This window comes from Rhipicephalus sanguineus, chromosome 8, assembly GCF_013339695.2.
Source record: "Rhipicephalus sanguineus isolate Rsan-2018 chromosome 8, BIME_Rsan_1.4, whole genome shotgun sequence".
NCBI classification, from domain to species: Eukaryota; Metazoa; Arthropoda; class Arachnida; order Ixodida; family Ixodidae; genus Rhipicephalus; species Rhipicephalus sanguineus.
Genome location: NC_051183.1, coordinates 144,830,875 through 144,857,271, shown reverse-complemented (window position 1 = coordinate 144,857,271; position 26,397 = coordinate 144,830,875). Strand labels below are relative to the sequence as shown.

General features: G+C 45.6%; 1 protein-coding gene and 1 long non-coding RNA gene across 5 annotated transcripts in view; both read left to right on the top strand.

The window, feature by feature from the left end:
- The window catches only part of LOC119402377 (arginine and glutamate-rich protein 1-B), a 115,380-nt gene that overhangs the window by 80,663 nt on the left and 8,320 nt on the right, over positions 1–26,397 (top strand). For 3 of the 4 annotated variants that reach the window (XM_037669511.2, XM_037669512.2, XM_037669509.2), the window contains exons 6-7: positions 8,581–8,619; positions 21,009–21,140. In XM_037669511.2, coding sequence (XP_037525439.1) covers positions 8,581–8,619; positions 21,009–21,092 — 123 coding nt within the window. In that variant the 3' untranslated portion in view covers positions 21,093–21,140. Of the gene's footprint in view, positions 1–8,580; positions 8,620–21,008; positions 21,145–26,397 lie in introns of all 4 variants that reach the window. The other variant, XR_005185777.2, reaches the window with a different exon arrangement.
- LOC125759612 (uncharacterized) lies at positions 13,455–17,280 on the top strand. Its single transcript, XR_007417243.1, has 3 exons — positions 13,455–13,728; positions 13,813–13,896; positions 14,434–17,280. It is a non-coding gene; the product is annotated as an uncharacterized LOC125759612 (long non-coding RNA).

The window sequence follows — 26,397 nt, the reverse complement described above, 5'->3', positions numbered from 1 at the left end:
CTCATAGTTGCACTAAACCAACATTTATTCCAATTCACTTATTCCTATCAGAGGCCCCGTTCTTCGGTGCACTGTCAAAAATTTCGACCTCTTCAGTTGGCAGCATCAGTTGGTCACTGTTGTCAGTGTGTGAACAACATTTGTATGACCTTGTAGCTGCATTGCTGGAATTGCCTCTGGAGGAGTGCTTTTTAGCTGAGCATGCGTGAGAGCAGTTGAACATCATCGCACCTTGTATTGACAAGCACATCAAGTGCAGCCGTCATTGTAAAAACACAGAGACAAGAGGCTCTTCCAAGTGAAGAATAAAAACAAAATTTGTCTGAGTGTTCATAGCAGTGTTTGTTATTCGTAGGGCGTGTTTTTTAGCAAGCCCAAGGAGTGGTTCAGGACCCCTTTAAGCCACCCAGAGGAGGTAGGCTGCAAGGAAGTGGTCATAAACGCTAAAGAAAGCGCTGAAAATGCCACTTCAAGGTTTTTATGCAGTGAAGAGACGCACGTCGGAGTCCTCTCTAACCTATAGTCTCTAAAAGGAATACCTGGCTGCATGCGATATCTAGATTCCTCCAAAAGCACCCGGTGCTTCTAAGTGTTGAAGATTCATTCAGAATCCTGGATTTGCTAATGTTCGTATAGTTCTACTGAGAAATTAACCGTGGATGTTGCGCAACCTCCATTGACATTGAAGATGTTTGGTTCTCTGCCACATCAAGACATACTTTGAAGTGTCAGAGGATTTTAACGATGAGGCAAAGTTTTTAAGAAAAAGCATTGCATTGGTGCAAACGTTCCTGGAACTTCTGTCTATTTGTTTGCACTCCACCACAATTCACCGTTTCCCCGCACCTAGAGATACAGGGAACCGGTGAACCTGTGTACTGACTTCATGAAGTATTGCACAATTCTTGATGCCCAGCATGATAACTCACACATGGCTCAACTGTCTGACTGTTCCATGAATACCCACAACGATGGCGAAGATCACTCGCTCGGTGAAAGCTGTATAGACATCTTGCAGGAAAATGTCCCTCTGGGTGCTTTCATACCATGTTGAGCTCAGTGGGAAATGCACCATGCCAACAGATCAGTGGCAGCAATACCTGTCCTCCATGCTTGTCTGCAAAACACGACGACACGTAGGTTTTTTTCGTGGCAACTTAGTATAGAAAAAAGTAAAAGGCCTGCATTCGTTAAGAAAGAGTGAGTGCTTTATTCACCATAGGAGCAAGTATTTGCTTTAAGAAGTTGATAGGGTATATCAGGTGCCCTAAGTGTAAGGGAAATTGCGTACAGTTGAAACCCGCAATAACGAAATCGGCGGAGAAAGCACAAAATTTCGCTCTTGAGGGAATTTCGTTGGCACGAGAATGCGGCAGAAAAGACATGGAATTTACAAAAAACACATTTTATTTCCAAAAGTCGGTAAGTTTGCTTTGGCGGGCCTTACCATGCAGCAGTTTTATGCCTCTCGACTCGCACTGTCAGAAATGGTCCACCGCCACGTCGTCGTGCTCGCCAAAAAACGAGCGAATTGTGTCGAAGGCATACAGCACATCCTGCTGGCTTGTTGTTTTCTCTGGCTGCTCCGGTCGTTGCTCGTCGGGATCGCCCACCTTGCACACGCTACTGACGATGGCTTCGTCAGTCACTTCCTCGCGCACGACGACGCCTGCGTCCGCACAAACGAACTCACGGACGCTGAGGCCATCGGGAATCTCGTTTGCCATGGCACAAAGTTTGCCCCATGCACTGGTCAGTGACGGCGGCACTGCGCTGTCACCAGTATCGTCATCAAGTGCGCTCACGTTGCACCAAGCGACCAAGCAAACACACCACAAATGGCTCCACACACGCGACCATGTGCACGCAAAGCTGACAAAGCCAAGCACAGCAAAGCTGTGCTTGGCTTTGTCGCTATCGCTGTAGCGATAGCTATCGGCTACAGCGATGGCTATTGGCTTTGAAGCTATCGCTGTAGCGATATTTTTGCACAGTTTAAGTGTAGCATGAATGCATTTCAGCAGTTTTTGAATGTAGTTAATGTTGCGAGAGTAGATCATTAGCGCACTCGTGTTTAAAAGATTTCATTAATGAGGGACTGCGGTATAAATATCTTTCGTAGTCACAAGTTACGAAATGCATTAACTCCTATACAGTAAAATCTCGGTAATTTGTACTCGGTTAATTGGGAATCCCGGATAATTTGTATTATTTGCGCGGTCCCACATTTTTACATGTAAATTTAACCGGATAATTGGTGCGGCCAGTCTGCGACTTCCCGGTTAATTGGCACACTTGGCCGCGACTTCCAAGATATGCAAAGGGTGTTGCGAATCTCGGAGGCTGTAACTAAAACATGCATTTTTTTTTTTTTCTGATGTACGGATCTCAAAGGCCATGTTTTTTTTTACCGGAAATACGTCGTAGACGCCATGTTTTAGCAATTGCCAGGCGGCGATGCGTGCGGTTGCGATCATGATCATCATCATCTCAACAGCGATGTTAGCCACTCTAGCTAGAGTGTACTAGATAGGGGTAGTGGGACGAGGGCGAGCTCTCTGGTGAGGCCATTTGCATCGACGACGGAAGATGGCGCCACTGCAACTTTCACCTGGGCGCCGCGAGTGCGCTGGGCTGGCCGCCTACGAACCTATTCGTGCACCCTCGCTCTTAACCAGTTTTTAAAGTAAATCCGCGTACTTTATCAACAAATCAGTCTGCCAAAACTGTTTATTGCATTTGAAAACAAGCAGGAACATTTTATTCACAACAGGATACATCGGCAGCAAACGTGCGTGAGCGAGTTGAAGGCTCATGAATTTGCGCACACTTTTTATCTAAGTAGTCCTGATGAGTTTAATGCGCTTGGCCCTCTGACGCTTAATGCTGTTAGCACTGTTGAGGCTTAACCAAAAGGTGCAGGCGCGTAAGAACATTAAAAAAAAAAAATGGGCGAAGCTTGCACTAAGCCACGCAAGGCTGGAAACAGCGAAACTGGGCGCCCGTCCTGTGTACTTCCCTTCGTCAGTGTTTTTTCACGCAGCCCTGCTATGTGTTCAAGAATGCTACATGTGTTCAAGTAGTGGGATTTACCCAATTTCTGTGGCACATACGTGTTTATGATTTGTTGGGCTAGCTGTTGCCTTCGTAATTTTTAGACCAGTGGTGAGTATAGTGGGATTTACCCAATTTCTGTGGCACATACCCATTTTTTGTTATGATAGATTTTCTGGCAGGCCGAACACACAAATTACGGCTAGCTTAAACAGCTTCGCTGTTAAAAGAAACAACTTTGAGACTATCCTCACTGTGAAATGTACAGCCCACGATGTTGCAAGGAAGAAAGTTCTTGCTTACAAGGGCCACAACATCAGATATGCTGTTTCTTTGAAGCCTGTTGACGCTAACATTCTGTGAATAGGTCCTCAACTGTAGAGATGGAAGTGTGAAGCTCCTTTGATGGATATAGAAAACGGCCGCGGTCACACTGCTCTGTGAACCCTGACGGGAGCCGATTCTCCGCTGCCTCACTTGGATTTAGATGAAGATCCCTGCATGATGAACAGATCACACTTCAAAACAAATTTCGTGGCTATACATAACCCGCCATGTAGCAGACCAGCCGTGAGTCACTCTTTTCCACAACTAAATACAAGTGGTGACTGCAAGGAGCTGGGCTTAAAACCAAACATTTCTGTGCTTCATCCAACTTGCCTTGCATGAGCAGCTCATCGATTTTCTTGGGTGACGCCTAAGAATATACTTTGCTTCAGACTTTGTACTTTGTCCCTCAATATATACTTTGCTTCAAAATGAAGTTCGCAGACAGCGTCAGTCACTTTTGCCTGCACAGCGGAGATTCCACTCCCTCACTCGACAACGCTCGATGTCTTCGGGCACACCAAACAGACAGTTTAGGGACATTTTTCACACCACCGTATCCTGTCTTGCAACCAGATGGAAAACAGTAATTTCTGTGACGTGGTTTGCTCATCTTGCGAGACTTTCACTCAAAAACAGCACGCAAGGGCAATAATGCCTAAAAGTTCTGTAGAACATGTCGAGGCGCGCCAAACATTCCAACTGAGCGCGCCCGGCATGCGCGCCGCCAGTGCCAGGTGAAAGGCACAGCAACGCCACCACGCGGCTGGTTAGAATTTCCGTACTTTCAGGCTCACTGCGCGCCATTGCCGCCGGCTCTCCCTCGACCCACTACCCCTATCTAGTACACTCTACTCTAGCGAAGTGAATGTTTTGTGGAGTCTTTGTGCCATTTGGATGTCGGCTGGCGAGCATTGTGCGATTCGGTGCGACTGCTCCATTCGTCTCCTGTCTCCGCTTGAGTGTCTTCCCTGTGAATTAGTTGATTGAGGTGTGCTTGGAAGGAAGATGCCGAAGTACAAGAGCTTGTCCCTGCACGAAAAGGTGTGCTTAATTGAAGAGGCCAGCAAGTCGACGGCGTCGAAAATGGCTCTCGCCGAAAAGCACCACGTGCCTCTGTCAACGCTGTGCAACATCATCAAGAATAAGGAGAAAATTCTCGATGCTTACAGCAAGACGCACTCGTCAAAGCGTACACGAGTACGCCCACCTACGTACGCCGACGTTGAAGCAGCTCTGATCGACTGGCTGCAGAAAGCCAACGCAGCACACCTTCCTGTGAATGGGACCATATTGCGTGAGAAGGCCAACCAGCTGGCGCTGCAACTTGGACATTCTGAGTTTAAATGCAGCAATGGATGGTTTTGCCGATTTAAGGAGCGCAACAACCCGACATTCGTGACTGTTTGTGGCGAGAGTGGCAGCGCGGATCAGTCTGTTGTCGACGGCTGGAAGCAGCACACCTTGGCTCCACTACTCGCCAAGTACGAAGCAGCAGATGTTTACAACCTTGATGAAGCTGCTCTGTTCTACAAAATGTTGCCTACGAAGACGTTCGCTTTGAAGGAGGCAGACATTAAGGGGCGGAAACAGAACAAAGATAGAATCACTGTTTTGTTTGGTGCAAGCATGTGCGGTGAGCACAAGCTGCCACTGCTTGTTATTGGGAAGACAGAAAAGCCTCGTTGTTTCAAAAATGCACGACTGCCATCCAAGGATGACCTGATCTATAAAAACAACAAGAAAGCTTGGATGACGGCTGCACTCTTTGAAGAATACGTGCGGCACCTTGACCGCAAGTTTGCGGCCGCAGGGCGCAGCGTTTTGTTCGTCGTCGATAATTGCCCAGCTCACGGCGACATTCAGAACCTGCAGGCAATCAGGCTGGTCTTTCTACCCCTGAACACGACGTCGCTATCGCAGCCGATGGACCAGGGCGTCATACACCATACCAGGAAAATATATCGCTACAATCTGTTGAAGCGAATGCTCCTTTGCTATGACAACGGAAAGGAGTATAACATTGACCTCCTCGGTGGTATTTGCCTCATTGTTCACGCATGGAGGCAGGTGGAGGCCACCGTTATTCGACGGTGTTTTGAGCACGCCGGTTTTGTGAAAGAAGAGGCAACCTCCGCTGAGTTTGCTGTCACCGCTGTCACTTGCCCGTTTGATGAAGAAGGGGAGACTCTCTGCGCTCGATATGAGGCTTTGCACGCGGACGAGGAGTGCACTCCAATCTGATTCTCCGAGTACGCAAATGTCGAGTGCACAGTGCAGACGTGTTACGCCGACATCGACAGCGAGATAGCTGCAAGATCGACCGATTCGGCCTCTAATGTTGACAGCGATGACGAGCCCTCCCGAGCACCCCCTTTGGCGGATGTCATCGATGCCTTGAGTGTTGTGCGCAGCTTCGTCGAGTGCAACGGCGGCGAGGCTGAGATGCTGCGCCTCATTGACAGGCTGGAAAATATGACTTTCAGTGCTGGGAACTACCGAACGCGTCAGTCACGCATGGAGGAATTTTTCTCCAAGTAGGCTGACTTGCCACAATAAAGGTGTGACTTCCGTACATCACGTTTTCTGGCTGATTTCTTTGATTTCGCGTTGTTTCGGATAATTGGGAATCCCGCTTAATTGGGATATTTTTCTCGGTCCCGAGGCCTTCGAATTAACGAGGTTTTACTGTATATGGGCGTTCGTTGGTGCTCCGAAAATATTTCGTTGCGGTGAGAATTTCGCTCTCTCGGGGTTCTGTTATCGCGGGTTTCGACTGTATAGGGAAAAGTGGGACATGCATTAACATGGGATTAAGGGAACACGAGCGATCTCTTCCTAAGGCCGTGGGTTCAGATTCACTGGCACACTGCTGATGGTGCAGTCCAAACTGGATTTCTAGAATACCACAGTTCTAACCAAGGTTTGAAATGCGAGCGCTTAATGTAGACAAGGACGTAAAGAAATAACACATGGACACTGTGTACTGGCTTCATGAAATATTGCACAATTCGCCGTCACTGAAAACTGCTGTCCGTGTGTTATTTCTTTACGTCCTTGTCTACGTTAAGCGCTCGCATTTCAAGCAAGCAGAATGAATCACCAACTAGCCCAGTCAGCCATTTTGACAAGTTATCTAACCAAGGAGAGCAGATTCGTAGACCGTATGATAATAGAGGCCTTCCATGTCCGGAGAAAAGGGTAGGGGTGCATCAGCCACCTACAAATTAATCTGTCTGACTAGGAATATATGTGTCTATGCTTCACGTGCTACATAAAAGGTTGAGTCACACCTGTTTTCGCATGTATTTCTTTTCCACTCTGATAAGCCAACGCAACAGCTCTTACCCCCGTATTCAGAAACGCTCCTTCACTTGAACTTGACTTGCAACCGCCTTCAACGCGTTTCGAACGCGCTTTTAGGCTGTGCCAAGGCAGCACAAACGCGTTCCAAACGCGCTGCCCAAGGCGGTGGCAAGTCAAGTTCAAGGCGAGGAGCGTTTCTGAATACGGGGGTTAGCAACAAACACAAACCTCAGAGACCTTACTTTTACTAAATACGGCATCATAGGCACCATCTTGGAATACAGATCTCGGAGGCCATGCTTTTGCTCGCGGGACCCTGAAAATCGTCGTGTGTGTCTTGCGCTAAGTGCAATCATTATGCGGACAAAAAGATCAGATTCTGACGACAAATTTCAGTTGCAGGCACTTTGAGATATGGCTACTTAGCAGGACTAGATGGGATTCATGCAGGCCAGTGTTTAATGGGCGCGGCGCATAACCGGGGTGCGGAGAGGGAGGAGAGGGTGTGCTTTCTCGGAACTGTGTGAAAATTTGAGATAACAGTGAAATTAGAGGGGGCACTTGCTTGAGTGGGGGTGTTTGCTCAGAATTTTACGGAAAGGGGACATGTCACCTTGGCTGGCCACAATTTGAAGGCCAACTACATGTTTTCAGTAAACCGAGTTTAAGCCTGTGCTTGTCTCTCTCACTTCTTATTTTGTGTCCCAGCCCACTGTGCAGTTTGATAGAAGATGTACCAACACCAATCTGTCCAGCTTCGCCGCCACCATCGCGTGCTCTACGTAGAGCTCGTAACGTTTTCCCTGCTTGCTCAATGTCAGCAGTCGCATCTCTCACATGCTGTATGAGTAGAGCACACACCTCCACCTTCTCTGTGCATTCCAGCTGTGGTTGGGAACATAGCTGTGCAGCTCAGCACACATGCTTTGGCGGGTGCAAAGGGCAAGCTGAGGATATTGGTCGTATTCTGTGCATCTGTTGTTTGTGGTCACAAAATCTAAAGTTCTGGAGACACACTGAAGCGAGATAGATAAAGGACTTTATTGAGGTCCAGAAGGAATCCACCCCCGTTTTATAAGGGGAAGATCGCAGACCGCCCTGATGTAGGGATGGGGAGGCCTCACCGAGATGAGGCATGAAAACGCGCGGCCGTTGCCAACTCATAACAATTGTTACAGCGCGAAATCGGGACAAAGACAAAAGGTTCGCGCTATAACAATTGTCATGACCTACCAACTAGCCCAAGCCGCCACCCTTCTACATTGCCAACTCTCCTACAGACACCAGCGTTGGGACAGTGTGTTCATGCAGTCATTGAGCAATATCATGCTTGCCTGCATGCATGACATCGTACTTGTTAATTTAATTGGTAAATCAATGTTTACTGCAACTTAGGAGACCTGTGTATGGTACATCTGTGAGCAGTACATAATTGTCTAACACATTGCCATCAGATCAGTGCTTTGGGTTTAGGATAAAGCTGTCATTTGCGTGGACTCTGTTTCTTTTTCCTATTCATTTATAGCCAGCGCTTTCCACCTCAACCCATTAGAGGTGCAGTCAGGAACAGCTAAAGATAATTGCATTAATAGTTCCTCGTTCTTTCCATGATGACACCATAGGCATCGACATGATTTCTTATGTTTGACTTACATTGTGAAACGCGAGCACCTTCATTCAGCCTTCTCTCATAGCCTGGAGAAAGGAGAAGTAGTGCTCATAATTAGTGACTGTTCTTTCTTTATTGAATGGTGTTATGGGAAAGTAGGCCAGATGTGACATGTGGTTGAGAGGTTTTTCTTTCATTGAATGGTTACTTACATTTGTCATTTGCTTTGTTGAAAAGGTACTCAGACGTGTTTACATGTTGCATGTGTATGACGGCTTTTGCAGGTTATTGCTGTGCAGACCGAAGAATGGCCATGGCTACAGGTAAACTAGTTGCCTATTTATTGGTTACTTAAGGTGCTGATAAATGGATAGCAGACTCGCCCAAACCCTCCATATGCTTGTTATAGTGCACAATAAAGAAATTTAGCATTAGAGTAGACTTAACATTAGAGTAGCATTAGAGTAAATGGAAATCTGTTAATGACATTGCTGCTCAAATAGAACAACTGCCTCTAATACGATTGGTTTCTTCCTTGCATTCTGCATGCCTGTTCATCTTAGTAAATATAACTCTGGTTGAATGGGACATATTTTCCTGGTCCCCTTAAGTTCCATTTAATGAGAGTCTACTTTAACTAGATTGTTCACTAATTAGCTTCATCACGAAACTCTTCGCCGACTACATTGAATATTGAGAGGCGATGCTTCTGCGATTACGAGGCAGTGACATCACTGAGTGTTATGGTGGGGCAGCATTGCAGTGGGCTGCCTCAATACTGAAGCTAAGCGTTAAGAAGTCTAAAACAATGATGAGCTACAAATGAAGTACAGAAGATGAATGCACAAAGGGCAGTTCCACAGCAATTTGTGTGCTTACAGTTCGAAAATCTGGGGATGCAGCTGTTGGGCTGGGTTTTATCTTGAGAACCAAGGTTTGATGATCTTTTTCTAGCAAATGGGTATCGATAGTGGCAGCTTCGCTTGTTTTTTTTGCATACATTCAGAACTGCAGTTTTGTGTGATTATGAACGTGATGCGATTTCTCTGTACTTCGATCTCTGTTGGTATTCTCCTTGTCTGCTTCATTGTTTGGCTGTATTTCAAAGAGGGGGGAAAGTTTAAAGGTTGTGTGCACATGACTGGGCCCACATTGTAAAAAAATTTTACTGGTGACTATATGTTTTTACTGCTGACAACTTGATTATGACTTCAATCCTTGATGAGGTGATCACATTCTGAAATGGCAACTATTTCATTTCACTTGGTTACTTTAGGCACCTAACAAAAAAACTTTGTGGACACCTAAGCTCTGCCTTTGAGAAAGTAATGCGTTAGTGCGATGAAGCACTATTCGGATCGCCTTCTCATTCGCTTACCACACTTCACTTCTTGGTAGACACCTCAACCGTACTGTTAGGGAAGGAATGTCTATGTGCGTGACATAGGCCATTGTAAATTCTCCTACGACATTTTCGGCAAATACAGTTGCGAAGCACCCACAGTGCTATAATCCATCATCATTTTGGAAAATACTAGAGAAGTATCTACCATGCGCTTGAGGCATTATGCGCAGCTGTTTAGCTGCACATTTTGTTTATGCTGTGACTGAGGATGATTATGAATTATGGCTGAGCCTTTTGTAATGGATAAGCAGCTTTAATCCACCCACTCGTTGCGCAGTTCACATGGTGGGAAGCCTGACGTTACTAATTAACATGATAGCTGTTAACATGACTCCTCGCCAAATGTGACGCATGTACAGGGTCTTTTTCCATAGCACTTTTAAGCACTGTGGTAGAATAACTTGACCGTCACACGGAATGCCTGGGTTAAGTTTGGGCTCGAAACCTGACTTTTATCCTTTGCATCCATCAGGATTGTTTTGCTCACAGACAACACCACTGCCGACACCCGTCACGGTGGTCTAATGGTTATGGCGCTCGACTGCTGACCCAAAGGTCGCAGGATCGAATCCTGGCCGCGGCGGCCACATTTTCGGTGGAGGCGAAAGTGCTTGAGGCCCGTGTACTTAGATTTAGGTGCACGTCGAAGAACCTCGGGCAGTTTGAATTTCCAGAGCCCTCCGCTACGGCATCCCTCATAATCATATCGTGGTTTTGGAATGTTAAACCCCAACAGTTATTACCACTGCCGGCACAGGATATTCTGCAGCACGGGCTCTGTAGCGCTCTCGCATTAAATAGGGAATTACAGATGTTGCGGTGGCTTAGGGATTGTCATGACTGGCTGCTGACTTTAAAGACATGGCCTTGATCTCAGCTGCAGCAATCACATTCTGATGGAGGTGAAATGCTGGTGGCCCGTGTACTGTGCAATGTCGGTGCACATTGAAAAAATCCTGGGTGGTCGAAATTATCCGGAGCCCTCCACTGTGGTCTCTCTCATAGCCCAACTTACTTTGGCACTTTACAGGGGCCCTGCAACACTTTTTCAGCATGGTAAGAAAACGCTGCCTATCGGTAGTCGAGACTTCTGAGAGCATGCAAGCCAAACATTATCGCACAACACTCAGCCTGGAATTTACAATTAATTTTCAGTCACTTCGAAATTGTTCTCTCTTCATTCTGCACATGATGCAGTATACCCAAACGACTGCACCATATGCCAAAATTCACGGCCATTGGCTGATTTGAGCATTGTGAGCTGCATAGTTACAGAGGCCGCCACGTGCCCGCGTGCGCACTTGTGATCACATTGAAGGTAGGCTACACGTTCCAAGAAAAAAACAAAAACGCTTAAGTTCACAACACGTGCGTGGCGTAACTTCTTTCCCCCGTGCCATCCCTCCCTGCTTAGCTTCCAGCGCACTCGTCGTAGGGAGAGAAGAGAGAAAGCAGTTACAGCATGCAACAAATCTCTAACTCCGCTCGTACTTGGCGGATTCTAAACAGTTTTGGTGCTGTCGATTTGTGAGGCAATAAACTCGTTTAATGAAGCCATTCGATGGTTACTTGGAAAAGTGCTGCAGGGCCCCTTTAAACCAACTAACCTAAAAGGGGTATTCATAACAAGTGGGTACATATAATATATAGATATATTAATTGTGCATAATTACACTGAGTAGTTTGAAAGAGAAGTGTGCAATATTTACGAATGATTTCATATAAACAGGAAAGGTTCCTTCAGTTGTGTTTCATATGTCACATCGAACTTTAACTTCTGATATCAGTTGGCCCTTAACTTAAAACGAGGGTTCTGGAAGGTGTTGATATACGTCTCTGTCGAGCGGAACTACTGCGTTGAACGTTGCTTTGTTATGTAGATGTGTAAATCAAGTGAAAGAAACGTACACCATTCCGAACTTTCACAAATAACTGAAAAATAATTATGTTGATTGTAAGTTACAGCCAGTTCTTCCAAACATGTGTGGCCATTTTTGAAGTTCCGAGTGGTAACCCTCAATTTACCTGCCACATATGTTGTGTTGCCTTGAGCTGACCAAGACCACGAATTTTTAAGGGGGGACGCGCCCTTTGAAAATAAAAAAATCGCGAAAAACTCGGTTCTTGAAAAACCGTATATTTGGGCTGTACGTATTACAAACGACCTTTCCTGTAATTATGAACGCCTATAACATCGTAAAAGTACGTCAAATCGGGTAATAACGAGCGGCGGCAGCTGCTGCGCCGGCCAAAGAAGCGCCGAAACAAGCCTAACTTCGAGCGAGCACCGTTCCCGCGCCGTTCAACCGATCGGCGCCATCTTGGTTTTGTTTTGTTCGTGAATTCCCGCGCATTTCTTTACCGCCCGCGGCGGTAGGGGTGGTGGCGCGGCCGAAGCATGATTCGCTTATGATTGGGGAAGCTCGCAGGGGTTTGAGTTTCCCGCGTCGAGACGCGCAGCTACCAGTTGGACTAAGCGCGCGCTCCTCGAGAGAGTGGGGGAACGCGCGGCTGCTATTGGCTGCCGCGCGCGATGACGCGGTGGCCTTCTCCGCGGCTTGCTCCGTGCGTCGTCGGTTGCGACTAGTGATAGCGCCAGGCCCCGGAAAGTCTCAAGTTCTCGCGATCGCCACAGAGGGCGAAAAAATCGACCGCGGCGAGTTTCATCGATATGCGCGCAGAGTGGAGCTACTAACTCCTCTTTTAGCGGTCGGCTATCTTAGTTTGCATTTTCCCTGCTCGGGGCGCTAAACCACCCAAATTTTACACTTTAAGAAATTGTTTTGCGCAAGCCAATGAATCATTCAAATATGCTATTTTGCTTTGGATAGCTACAGAGTTACTTATGTTTAGACTTAATATGTATAGCTGCTTTTTAATTGAAGTGTCAACGTTTTAGGACTTCAGTCGCTTCAGTGATGACTAACTGGACCAAAATCCAATTTGTATCCATCTTTTCCGTGGCCGTTGGCGTTCAAATTGTTCGGCGGCAACGAAAGTGCGGAAGCACCTTTCGCTTCAGTTCGCAGACGCCCTTTTATCTTTACAGCAATAGTAGCTGACTCAGTTTACCGGCGAATTTAGGAATGCCGCAGCGATCGAGATCGAGGGGTACGTTTCACGCTTTCATGGAGTCGATCTGTTGATTCCGCACCGTAAACAGGTAAGCCGGAGCGTCAGTTATGCTCTTGTTCAATGGTCCGTCGTCGTTTCTTTGACATTTGTTACATCAACTAATATATTGCTATAATGACGAATACATAAACCACATATTGTTCAGTGTCAGCTTGGCATTGCCGTGTAACTTGCACACGCGACACGTCTGGTTTGTGATTTCGGTGGGATTGCGCGTGATTTTTCAATAGGACCCCTAGGCAATTTGAAGTGGCTATGCGTGCAGCGTTTCTAATAATCGAGCACAAGTTTTTTAGAAGAGATTTTATATCCGCGAGGGGCGCGAACAGCGGTGATTATTGAACGTAATGGTAATCGCATTAGGTGAAAGAGAACGTTCTTTGGGGTTCTTCATGAATGATTAGATTGTGTTAAACATTTAGATTATTATCAGCAGTCCTTAAAGTCAAGGGGGCTTAAAGTTAATGCGGTCTCTGGGGGTCTCATACCCCTCCACCGATATTGAGATCTAACACTTATCTCGCCAGAATGTAGGGGTGTGTGTGTGTTGGGACCGTCGAGATTGTTCGGAAACTCTCATCATTCCTTGGTTTCACGATTACTATAAAATCTAAATTTTGTAACGAATTTTGCCTGATGAGTATTTTGTACCTTCCACCCTGTAACGGCAGTGGTTTCGCGAATAATATTTCTTATGTCACAAGTGTCGAAGCTTCGTTTCGCTGCTTCCATAGATGGTAAATTTCATTGTTTACTTGATTGAAAGTGTGTATTTCATCTGATGTGTTTTTTTCTAAAGCGGATATAGAATTAATGTAATGATGTGTACTTTCAGAATACCAAGATTTCCCCGACTTCTCTCCAGAGCTCTCAGCATCAAGGCGTGAGACCAGTAAGTGGGAGCTTTCCAAAAATAAAGCACAATGCCATTGCTCCTGCTTAAATTTATATAGTGATATACAGCATTCTTTTCCAGTGCCCCTCAATATCTCTCCACCAATACAAGAGCCAGCATCCCAGGGGGCACAGGAGCCATTGCCAACAGCACCAACTACACAGAGTAGGTATTCTTCCTCTTATTAAAGCAAGATTAATGCAAGATTACATAGTAATTCCAGTAAGTGTGTCTTCATTCTACAAAACAAAAAGGAATTATTCCCACATGCATCCCCAATATATAAATATTGGCACTAGAACTGGTTAATGATACAGCTCATTACATTAAATAGATGCTTTCATTAAATAAACGCCCTTTTGTTTTAATGTTTTACTATCTGCCACTGGGTGTGTGCCTACTTTTGGCCAGTCATATATGTGGCTGTGTGACAAAAAATACATTTTGCCTGTGTTTATTTTGTTCTCATAACATGCAAAAATACCAAATTAGCCTTTTACACTAGCCTGACCTGGTATTTCAATTTGGGCACAGCTTGCAAATTTTGTAAGGGATGCACACAAAATTTCAGGTAATAATACGTTGCATTAAAATACAAATGTATGTGTTTCTAGTGTACCAAACTTAGCAAACCATTTAACCAAAGTGTAAGTTTTAAAGCCTTAGACTTAACATTAGTGATGTGGCTTTTTGATTTTCCAGGAACCCCAAGAGCCAGGACCAGGACCCGGAAAGTGCTCACTCCATGTTATATGAAGAGGCTTCAGCACTACTGCGACGAGAACTCCCACCTCCATCAAATTGTTGCAAGACTTAAAAAGTCCAAGAAACCAATTGCATCTCATGCGCAGCTTCTTCTTGAAGCAGGCAGGTACCTAAAGAAGGATTTTTTTGAAATTCTAAGAGAGCAAATGCATCTGCAACCACTGAAAAAACATGGGAGACGATGGCCGATGCAACTTAGACAGTTTGCCCTCAGTCTTTACTTTACAAGCCCTGAGGCATATAAATATCTATCAAAGGTACCAAGTAGGGGTGTGCGAATAGTGAAATTTCATCTCGAATCGAATAGTGCCGCATAGTGGCCGAAAATATCGAATAGTATCGAAGCGTGCACTGTCAGTAACGGCAAGAGAAAGGAAAAATCAAGAAAGCTACGGCGTGGTGACAGGTTTGTTACGTGCTTGTTCGGGAGTATTTTTTTTTTTTTCAGGTTTTATGGGCGCGCAACCATGTTGATAGAAGAGCTGCCATTCCAGTTAACCGTGCCACTCTTAACCTCTTGGGCAACAGAAGGTGGTGGTACGGTAGCTAGTTTTTTTTTTTTTGTATAATTGTACAATATGGCTCATCTGACAACGGTCACGTTATTGTGCTCCATGGCCATGCTCTGGGCCCAAAAATCTTCAGGCGCCCGTTCACAGCAGCGTTTTGTTTGAGCACCGGAACGATGGGAGTTTCTGAACGAGTGGTGCAGTACGGCAGTGGCGAATGTGCAGCGTGATCAAATTTTCACATGTGAAGCCAATCCTGAAGGGTTTCGCACGCCAAATTCGGGACGTTCTACAGCACTTGTGGCATACGCGACCGAACTATTCAAAAGTCTGTACCTTCGTTTCGGAAGTGAAGTTGAGAAGGGCTTGCCACTTTTCTTGTCTTTCTCTTTTTTTTTTTTTCGTGCTGAAATAACATAACCTCCTCTAAGGTAAACACGTGATCATTTTCGAACCAGGAAATTGGTGAAAGTTTTAACGAAGGCCTATTGTAACGACGTTAGCGTTAGTTTTAGCCACCCTACCTTCACCAAGTTGCACCATTGGCCTTTGTCGCGTTTTAGATATTCGTACTGTCGAATTATTCGAAAGTTTGAATACTAGCTATTCGAAAGTCGAATTGAATTATTCGATTAGTTAGTATTCGATTCGAATTCGAAACTCGAATATTCGCACACCCCTAGTACTGAGCCTTCCCACAGTGAAGTCCCGAAGGACGTGGTTGTCGGCCGTAAATATAAAGACAGGAGTTTTGCCTCAGATTCTCGAGTTATTCAAAGAAAAGGCAAGAAAAAATATTGGGAAATTCAAGACAGAGCTTGCTGCCTAATTTTTGACAAAATTTCATTAAGAAAAAATCTGCAGTATGACCCTAAGGAAGACATCATACATGGATATGTTGATAATGCCAGAGAAACAATGCCAGAGAACAAATGGCACAGCGCACACTGCAGCACTTGTGGTCTCTGGGACAGCGAAGAAATGGATACAGCCAGTAGCCTTTTTGAGAAGAGAGGGGACAGTTCGCGCAGGGCCCCTTTTAATGTCATTGAAAAAGCTAATCATTGAGCTAAAGGCATGTGGCCTCTTCGTCAAAGCATTGGTTTGTGACCAGGGTAGCAGCAATTGCGTTATTGCAAGGACACTGGGTGTGAGCCCTGACAGGCCTTTCTTTATTGCTGATAAATAGAAGATTTCCTTCATTTTTGACGTCCCCCACCTGTTGAAATGTATGAGGAATAATCTGAGGAAGCATGATATTCCTATTGGAGATAAGGTTGCTTCCTGGGGGCATATTAAGATTTGTATGAATCAACATAATCACCTGAAACTAAAATGCCTACCTAAACTCACTGAGGGCACATCTATGAAAGTGCATTTGGTAACATGAAAGTAAAGTGGGTGCTCAGCAACAGTGTCTATCTAGCAATAGAAGCATTCGTAGCATTTAATGTTCTCCACCAGAAGCCACAAGCACAGCTGAGTTTGTTGTGAAAATAGATCAGTTTGATTCATTAAACAGTTCTTGTGTAAAGATAGCCGAGAGAAAAATGAGGTATACAATTGATACTTCTACAGGGTACATTGAATTCTTGCATTCTTGGATTGCATGGATTAAATCTTGGATATTCAAAGAACCTAGGCAACCAAGAACCATTTAGGGCTGGCAGGTGACAATTAAAGCGGTTTGTATGCTGTGGGCAGATCTGCAGGAATCCTATAACTTCAAGTTTTTGCCCGCTCGTCGTCTGAATCAGGATCCCTTGGAGAACTTGTTTGGGATCATTCGGCAGCAGCACAGCTGTAACGAGACTGCAAACACATTTCAGTTCACTGCCGGTCTCAGGCATATCATTGTCGGGAAGCTCTTCAAGCTTTCAGATGGCAGCAACTGCCAAGCAGATAAGGCTGTTCTTCTAACTGAGCTAAAGAAATTAAGACTCGATCAAGAAAGTCCTACTGTGTCCGACACCTTCAGCTCAAACCTTTCAGACACCGTAAAACCAGCAGATGTACTTGAATCAAACATAGTTTGTTACGTGTCAGGATACCTAGTACAAGCATTTCTGAAAAAAGCACCGTGCTTACAGTGCAAGGATCTCTTGAAAGACAAAAGCCAAGATTTGTCTTCACCAAACCAAATCTCCATGATGTTCAAAGCAGTGGAGATGCAGGACAAGACTCTAGGTAATTTAACAGTGCCCACAGAAGCAGCTTTCAATTTTGTCAGAAAATTGGAAGAAGCATTCTCTGTCAAATAGGTGCTGTAGCACACTTGTCAGAGAAACTGCTTCGTATTATGATGGAGGTTACTCATGGCCCATTTTGCACTGCTCACTGTCGCAAATTGTTTCTGCAAATGTTTGTACTAGGGGTGTACGAATTGTGAAATTTCACCTCAAATCGAATCGAATAGTGGCCAAAAATATCGAATAGTATACTTGCACAAAATGTGTACCGCCAGTTACGGCAAGACAAAGGACAAATCAGGGACGCTACGGCGTGCCGACAGTTTCATTACGCACTTGTTTGAGAGTGGCTTTTGTTTCAGTTTCTATGGGCGCGCAAGCATGTTGATAGAAGAGCCGCCATTCCAGTCAGCAGCGCCACTCCAAACCTCCTAAAGACTAACAGAGGGGGGTACAGTGGCTAGTTTTTTCCCCATGGTCACGCAATACGGCTCATCTGACAACGGTAATGTTGTGCTTCATCGCCATGGGTGCTCCGTGCCCAAAAATCTTCGGGCGCCCGTTCACAGCAGCGTTTCAACTGCGTGCCGCGACGATGGAAGTTTCTGAACGAGTGGTTCGGTGTGGCAGTGGCGACTGCCCAGCGTGAACAAACTTTTACAAGCAAAGCCAATGACCGAGGGTTTCGCAGGTCAAAGTCGGTACGTTTTACGGCACTTGCAGCATACGCGACCGAACTGCGCAAGAAATCCGTGCCTTCGTTTTGGGAACGAAGTTGTGAAGGGCTTGACAGTATTCTCATGTATTTTCCTACGTGCGGAAATGACAATCTCTTTTAAGATGAGCGTGCGCTCGCTTTTGAACCAGGATGTCGGTGAAAGTTTTAACGGAAGGCCTAGTGTAACGACGTTAGCGTTAGTTCTTGCCACCCCACCCTAACCAAGTTGCACCATCGGCCTTTGTCGCGCTTTAGATATTTGTCCTGTCGAATTATTCGAAATTTCGAATACTAGCTATTCGAAAGTCGAATCAAATTATTCGATTAGGTACTATTCGATTCGAATTCGACACTCGAATATTCGCACACCCCTAGTTTGTACATATTAGGATTCTCTGGTATTTGGAATTCAAAAACAGAGAATTAAGCCAGGCAAAGACTTGGAAGTCTGGTGCAAAAATTGACTTAGCAGTTCAAGACTATTGTTTTTGTGCTCATACACTGCTGTGTTATAATTGTTCTAAGCAAAAAGGATAAGCAATCCAAGGAGCTCATGACTTGGTTGTACAATTTTACTTGTTGTCCATGTGTTTACAAGCAATGTATTGATATTTCCTACAGTATTGTTGTGACCATAAAGTGTTTATGTATCTGTGTTGTGAATTAAGCTGGTTACTTATAGTGTGGGAACGCACAGAATGATTAAACCATACCTATTAATTTCTGGGCACTTGCCGTGCTGTCAAGTGGGCTCGTTACCAAGAAAGGTTGTAATTTTCCCAGCCCACTTGTCTGCGGTCAGCTGCAAGCTGAAACAAATTTTGTGCTACTCCGAGCCATTACTTGCCTCTTTGGACACAACTTAGCCGATTGCCTCTGCAGAGAGAAACTAGACGTTAGGATAATTTTTCATCCAGGGCGAATTTATTATAGGTTCGCTCCACCAGTTAAAATAGTTTTGAATCCATAGAAATTTAATATATGAATTGTTTTTGAAGAATTACGTGCTGAAACCACGATGCGATTATGACGCGCATCATAGCGGGCACTCCGCATCAGTTTTGACCACCTGGGGCTCTTTAATGTGCACCTTAATGTAAGTACACGTGTTTTCGGTTTTCGCACCCCACCGAAATGCCCGTCACGGCGGCCGCATCCATTTTGTCGCCTAGTTTGCCGCCTGCTATGCTAAACTTGTCAAGAAACAAGCCAGTAGTAAGGAAAATACGGATTCGGTTGGTTTCAGAATGTGAAGTCAAAAGGTCGAGAGAAGTGAGTTTTGCCAGCCACTGAGTTTTGCGCTGCAAGCTATCGTATTCTCTCCGCAAGGCTACCGGCCAGGTGATGTCCCAAAGAGGCTGCATAAAATTGGCACGAGGAAATAGGGAAATAATTATAGTGTACGTACACGAGCGTATACATACGTTTCGTAGCTCTTCTTGCTCGTGCGTTCGCGCTTTATGAGCCACTACTTCACGATGTAACCGCGTTGTTTGCTTGTGTGAACGCTCAGTGGTGTACTTTGTCTTGTAATGATTTATGAATATGTAATAAAACATTATCAGGCTTACACATCGCCGGTGTTGTGTGCGTTAATGCCAGTTGAGGCATTGGCGTCTCCTGGCACCTTCATACCATTTCACACAGTTGGGGCACGGAATACACACGAAAGACAGTTCAGAAGATTCATTACGACACTCGCAGGGCTCGGTAAGTGAACAAAACGTGGCATATACATTTATTTCTTTTGTACGAGCACGGGCGACCGGAGCGCACTGCACAGTAACCAAAAACGAGCGACGGCAGCCATATTACATAAAGGTCATTTCCGTTTCCTGTTGCACAACGGCATCTCTTGGTCGGCTACTTTAGTTCACAACGCCACCGCTACCCTTATTTCCGTTGCACTGTCAAAGGTACAGTTTCCCTTCTCTAAGTGTATGGGTGTTCTCTGATAGCGCTTGCTTCGTTCTTTGCTGCCGTCGTCACCGTCGTGCAGCCAGCCTTTGTTATCGCAGCTTCGCATTTCGTTATCGCTCGCGGCACTTTCTGAACTCTACACCGTGTTTACGATATCGCATCCTGCCCGCCGACTAAGAAGTGTCATGTGCCTGCGATCGTTGTGCTATCGGACACGCCGCTGGTCACGGTACACGCGTTCGGTGGATTGGTGCGCTGAATCGTTATATAAACTGTGTTACCGTGGTCAAGCGCACCTCCAACAACGATTATGACGGCCCTTTTCACAGCGAAGCAACCTCTGTATCGGTAAAGACGATTGCATCGGCGGTGTCAGCCCTCGTATCTCCAGTGTGCGCCAGCGGCACGTGAATGCATAGTTGAAATGAGCTTGGCGTCTCGAATCAACCTCGGCGATCGCAACCCCGACTCGTATGAAAAATAGAAAAAAGCCAGTAAAGGTGGCAAAGAACAGAAATCAATAAGAACGCATTTTCTTTAATCTACAGGGTCATTTCAGACCAAGATATGTGATCGAAACTTTCGAAGCCCAATATCTCGAAATGACTTTTTTGGCTGGTGATACTGCTTAGTCGAGACATATCTCTGGAACCATTCATCCGATTTCCGACAGGTTTTTTTTATTATGCACCTGAATAAATTGCCCAAACAAAGACAAAGCCGCTTTTTAAATTTATTGTGTCTGTAATTTGTGATAATTAATTAAAATTTCATTGATAAAAGCCAAATGGCAAACACTAAATCCAGTGCCCTGCTAAAAATTTTCAGCAAGGAAATTGTAAAAATGAGCTTTGTCTTAGTGTAGAGCACCCATCCAGGAATCATCATAGTGAATTTCACAGTGCTAGCACATTTACCAAATTCACCAGAGCCTGACTAAGAAACCCATGTGGACTATCCTGATAAATGGCTGTAACTTGGGAACCAGTGAGCATAAATGCATGAAATTTTGGGGTTATTCAAATGGCTTTGCTATTAGCCTACCCTGAAAATTTCAATAGGATATCTCAACAAACAAAAAAGTTGCCCTTCCAAGGTAGCCTCCCCCCTTAAATGCCTAATCTCCTTATCTCTGATGTCTTTTTTTTTTTTTTTTTTCATGCAACGACACTTCAGTTCTGCGAGTCTACTTGTGGCGATACTGAGGACGAAAGTGAATATCCAGTCACTGATGGGATAAAAACTGAAGATTGGCTCTGAGAACAAGAAAGGCCAAAATAAGTTGATGACAAGGAAGGCCTTTTTCCAGTAAGTATGCTTGTTTCTTAGCTTACAATGCATCATTTCCAGTGGCTATACTCTATTTCATACAAAGTATGGAACACTACCAAGGCTATGAGAACACTTGGCTACTACTCCTGATGAGAAAGGTACCACACATCACTGCTGAAAGCAATGAAATTGAAAATACTGGGAACACAAATGCCATAATGATTAGGGTTGTTCTACAGATTTGTTATTAGATATTAGACAGTTATTGCAGCTTTGAAGCCCTAGTTTTGAAATGCAAGGTGCATGTTGCAGAATCTCAGGTGGCAAAATCCTGAGCTCCCAATTATGGCATGCCTCATAATCATGTTGTGGTTTTCGCACGTAAGCATGCTTGAATAGAAATAAAATGAGTCGTCGAAAAATATTCAAAAACCTCTTATCTTTAAAATCTCTTAATTTTTGTGAATTTCCGCATCATCCAATAGCTGATGCTAGTGAAATGAGACTCCCACTTCAGCCAGAAGTGCATTGCCTCCTCAGGCAATCTTGTGTAAACATTCTGCAAAGTTTTTAAGGCAATGCAAACAATTTTCTGTCAATGCTTACGCAGTGGCAAGGGCATGGTGCCCAGAAATGGAAGTTCTCGAAATTTATTTATACAATCGAACCCGTTTACATCGAATTATCCTGTATGTCGAACAACTTCTGAGCACGCTATAGTTACAGTGAGAATATATAGCGCAAATTACGGTTACATCGAACAAGAATAACAGCGACTCCCTATATGTCGAACGTCAAGCGGAGCAGAGGTGCCCCCTGAAGTTGGCTTTTCCTCGTAGTGGCGGGGAAACTGGCGCTTTTCCCCACCGCTCACTCCAAAAGTGGTTTACCCGGCAACGCATGACCCACTCTCCCTACCGTGATTGCGCCGCGTCAGTCCAGCTGCTGTCACCCCCCTGCAAAAAATGATCCTGACCTGCCCGCAGCGCTTGCTGAGACAGCCAATGTACTCTCATCGTGCGAGCACGCGGGTCGTGCGAGTTATGTCCCTGCATTTCTCGTTCGTTGTGCTTCGCACCGTGCGCCTGTGCCGTGATGGCTAGCGTGAAGCGGCAGAATTTGCCTTTCGCCGTGAAGCTCGAAATTATAAATCGAGTCAAACGTGGTGAGAAGAAGTCGGACGTCGCGGCAGCGTGCAAGATTCCGAGGAGTACTCTCAGCACGATCTTAAAGAATAAGGCAGAGATTAGGGATAAAGCGGACAAAAGACCCGGTGCCCGTAGCGCCTGAAGCGTACGCACGGACGTGTATGAGGACGTCGAGACAGCCGTGTACAAGTGGTTCGTCGGCGTTCAGTCACGCAACCTCCCCGTGTCCGGCACCATGATCGAACAAAAAGCAAAGGACATGGTTTTTCTCCTTGGCAGGGAGGATTTTCAAGGCGGCTCCGATTGGCTACAGCGGTTCAAAGAAAGGCACGAGATTGTCGGCAGACCATGTTGAGAAATGTGTGCTGTCGCAGGCAGCGAAGTTGCTGAAACAGAAAAAATGGAACACATTTCAAACGCAACTAAGCTAGCTTTGTCAATAAAATGCTTTTATGAATGGTATGTGAATTTATGACGTCCAATTTTTTAGCAGTCTTATATCGAATTATGCCCTATATCGAACTGACAGGCGTTTTTTTTTTTTTTTTTTTTTTTCCAAATTTGATATATCCAGCTTTGACTGTATTTGCAAAGTCTGCAGATTCCTGGCCAGATGCTGCTGACCAGGAATCTGCACATGATCCAAAGGCGGGCGTCTTAACCACTCGGCTATCCAGGCACGCTGACCAAACATATAGCATAGCTCTGTACAGTATCTGCACGCTGTCTGTAAAGTTGAGCGTGGTGCCAGGCAAACTTCATTGCTTATCGTGTTCCGCGACACCGCAATTGCGAAGTCGAAGTCAGGCACGGTCTAACCGCCTGTATTAGATTGGCGAGATCGAGGCATGCGCGCACCCGCAGCGCCATTTTTTTTATCTGGCTTGGTTTGGTTTCTATTGGCCAGAAGCCATAAGCTGATGGCCACAGTGAGGCTACAGCCATAGAGTTTCCTAAAATTAACTAGAGGGGACTCTGGCGCTGCGATCGTTCAGCTACCATGGGAATGATGGGTAGTACACAAATTTGCCTAGTCTTCGTGCTTGCGGCTTCAAACGTACTTGTGGCTTTGTTTATTGCTATGTTTTAGTTTTCTTTCGGATAAAAGAATGGATCGTTGTGAACTTCGTGACCAGATTTGAAGCGCTGAGCCTAAAGAAGTTAAAGTGGCGAAGTGAAACTGCTGACTTTTGCTGAACTTCGTTTTGCGACAAAGCGGATGCAGCCGACGCGGAGCCAAACGGAGCCGAAAGTACGAAGTTTAGACAAATTTGTGTACTACCCATCATTCCCATGCTGGCTGAAGCGTCATGCGTTGCAGCTCCCATAGACACTAGCGCCAGAGTTCCCTCTAGTAAGTATTGTAGGAAACTCTATGGCTACAGCATCTTGAGCTCTCTGGAAAAACAGAAAAGTTGCACGAATGCGCTTGTTTCAGTAGACTTGACTAGTGTTTGAAATGTTTTCTTTCTGGCTTCGGTTTTAGTGGTATCCCTCAGCAACCCGGTAAAAAAAATACAGCACACTCTCACTAGCCTCAGCCACCTCAGCAGCATCTGTTGGCCACATTTTGTGCTGTGTAGCTTGTCAGTGCTTGCTCGTTCTCCGGTGGTGTTTTGTTTTGCACGTGTTGGTTGCGGCGCACGTTGAATTTCCCAGGATCGTGCATGCAGGTGGCATAATTTGGAGTCATGCCTGGGAAATGTAACTTCCAGAGCGCTTGGCTCAGCAACGATGATTATAAGCGTTGGATTGCGCCGGATACATCTGACCCCCACCGTGCAAAATGCACATTGTGCAAGAAAACCTTCGAGATCGCTTCTATGGGCGAATCTGCTCTCAAGAGCCACGCAAAAAGTAGAAAGCACTGTAGAATTATGAAAATGGCAGCTGGAAAGTCGATGCAGACCTACCTGACAGCAAGCACAAGTGAGCGGCCCACTAGGTCGGCTGCATCCCAAGCGACCGATCTAAGCAGCGCCTGCAAGTTGCACGAGGTGGTTACCGAAGCGCAAATTCTGCGGACAATGAAAGTGATTACATCCCACTACTCGTACAGATCGTTGGCACAAACCGGGGACTTGTTCAAGCAGATGTTTCCTGACAGCGAGGTGGCCAAATCATTTTCTTGCGGCAAGAAAAAATGTGCGTATGTTGCATGCCATACACTTAGGCCATTTTTCTTTTCGTGCTTGCAAGAAGAGGTACAGAAGTCCGAATATTACGTTGTGCTTTTTGACGAGTCAATGAACGACTTCCTGCAAGAAAAACAAATGGACGTGCATGTGCGGTATTGGGACTCCTCACACAAGGTGGTCACCAGGTACTACACGTCCGCTTTCATGGGGCACTCCACGGCAGACGATATGCAGGAGATACTTCTGAAGGCTTTGGAACCTTTGCCTCTTGGCAAGATTCTTCACATTTCTATAGACGGGCCGAATGTGAACCTAAAGTTTTTCAGGAACATGCAAGCTCATTTTCAGTAAAACCATCAAGTCCGACAAACCCATGATCTTCTTTCTTGGGAGAGACCTTGAAAGTACTGTGCAGAAGCTCCTTTCAAAATTCATGAAAGCCTCTGTGTTGTCGTCATTGGGAGGAGTTGGTGGTCTGCTGAGGGTGGAGGTTGATGACCCCATTAACCACGCTCCACTTGAAAAAGTGGATATTGGTCCCAAGTGTGAACAAGCACTGAAATACAGTAAAACCTCGGTAATTTGTACTCGGTTAATTGGGAATCCCGGATAATTTGTATTATTTGCGCGGTCCCAAATTTTTACATGTAAATTTAACCGGATAATTGGTGCGGCCAGTCTGCGACTTCCCGGTTAATTGGCACACTTGGCCGCGACTTCCAAGATATGCAAAGGGTGTTGCGAATCTCGGAGGCTGTAACTAAAACATGCATTTTTTTTTTTTTTTTGATGTACGGATCTCGAAGGCCATGTTTTTTTTTTACCGGAAATACGTCGTAGGCGCCATGTTTTAGCAATTGCCAGGCGGCGATGCGTGCGGTTGCGATCATGATCATCATCATCTCAACAGCGATGTTAGCCACTCTAGCGAAGTGAATGTTTTGTGGAGTCTTTGTGCCATTTGGATGTCGGCTGGCGAGCATTGTGCGATTCGGTGCGACTGCTCCATTTGTCTCCTGTCTCCGCTTGAGTGTCTTCCCTGTGAATTAGTTGATTGAGGTGTGCTTGGAAGGAAGATGCCGAAGTACAAGAGCTTGTCCCTGCACGAAAAGGTGTGCTTAATTGAAGAGGCCAGCAAGTCGACGGCGTCGAAAACGGCTCTCGCCGAAAAGCACCACGTGCCTCTGTCAACGCTGTGCAACATCATCAAGAATAAGGAGAAAATTCTCGATGCTTACAGCAAGACACACTCGTCAAAGCGTACACGAGTACGCCCGCCTACGTACGCCGACGTTGATGCAGCTCTGATCGACTGGCTGCAGAAAGCCAACGCAGCACACCTTCCTGTGAATGGGACCATATTGCGTGAGAAGGCCAACCAGCTGGCGCTGCAACTTGGACATTCTGAGTTTAAATGCAGCAATGGATGGTTTTGCCGATTTAAGGAGCGCAACAACCTGACATTCGTGACTGTTTGTGGCGAGAGTGGCAGCGCGGATCAGTCTGTTGTCGACGGCTGGAAGCAGCACACCTTGGCTCCACTACTCCATTTCAATTCAGAATGGAATGCAAACAATTTTTGGCAGCTGTGACCAAGAAAATAGTGGAACGAAGTCCCCTGAAGTCATCTTTGGTTAGAAACCTGTCCTCTTTAGACCCACGGCTCATGTGCTCAAAGCCGGATCAGTGCCTGGTGGGCCTAAGGAAGGTGCTAGACACCTTGACCATGGCAGGAAGACTGAGTGACAGCCGGCGGGAAGGTGTGCTTGCAGAGTACACCAAAATGCTGGAAGAGTTCAAGCATGAGCTTCGCCTCTTTGAGAGGAGCGTTAGCAGGCTGGATGAGTTCTTTCGTGAACTCTTGAGCTTCCATCCCTCCTACAAAGAGCTATGGAAAACAGTCAAGCTCCTTCTTGTTCTTAGCCATGGACAAGCAAATGTTGAATGGGGGTTTTTTGTCAACTGCCAAATCTCTCTAGAGAACTTGAAGGGCTTGTGGTATATCAA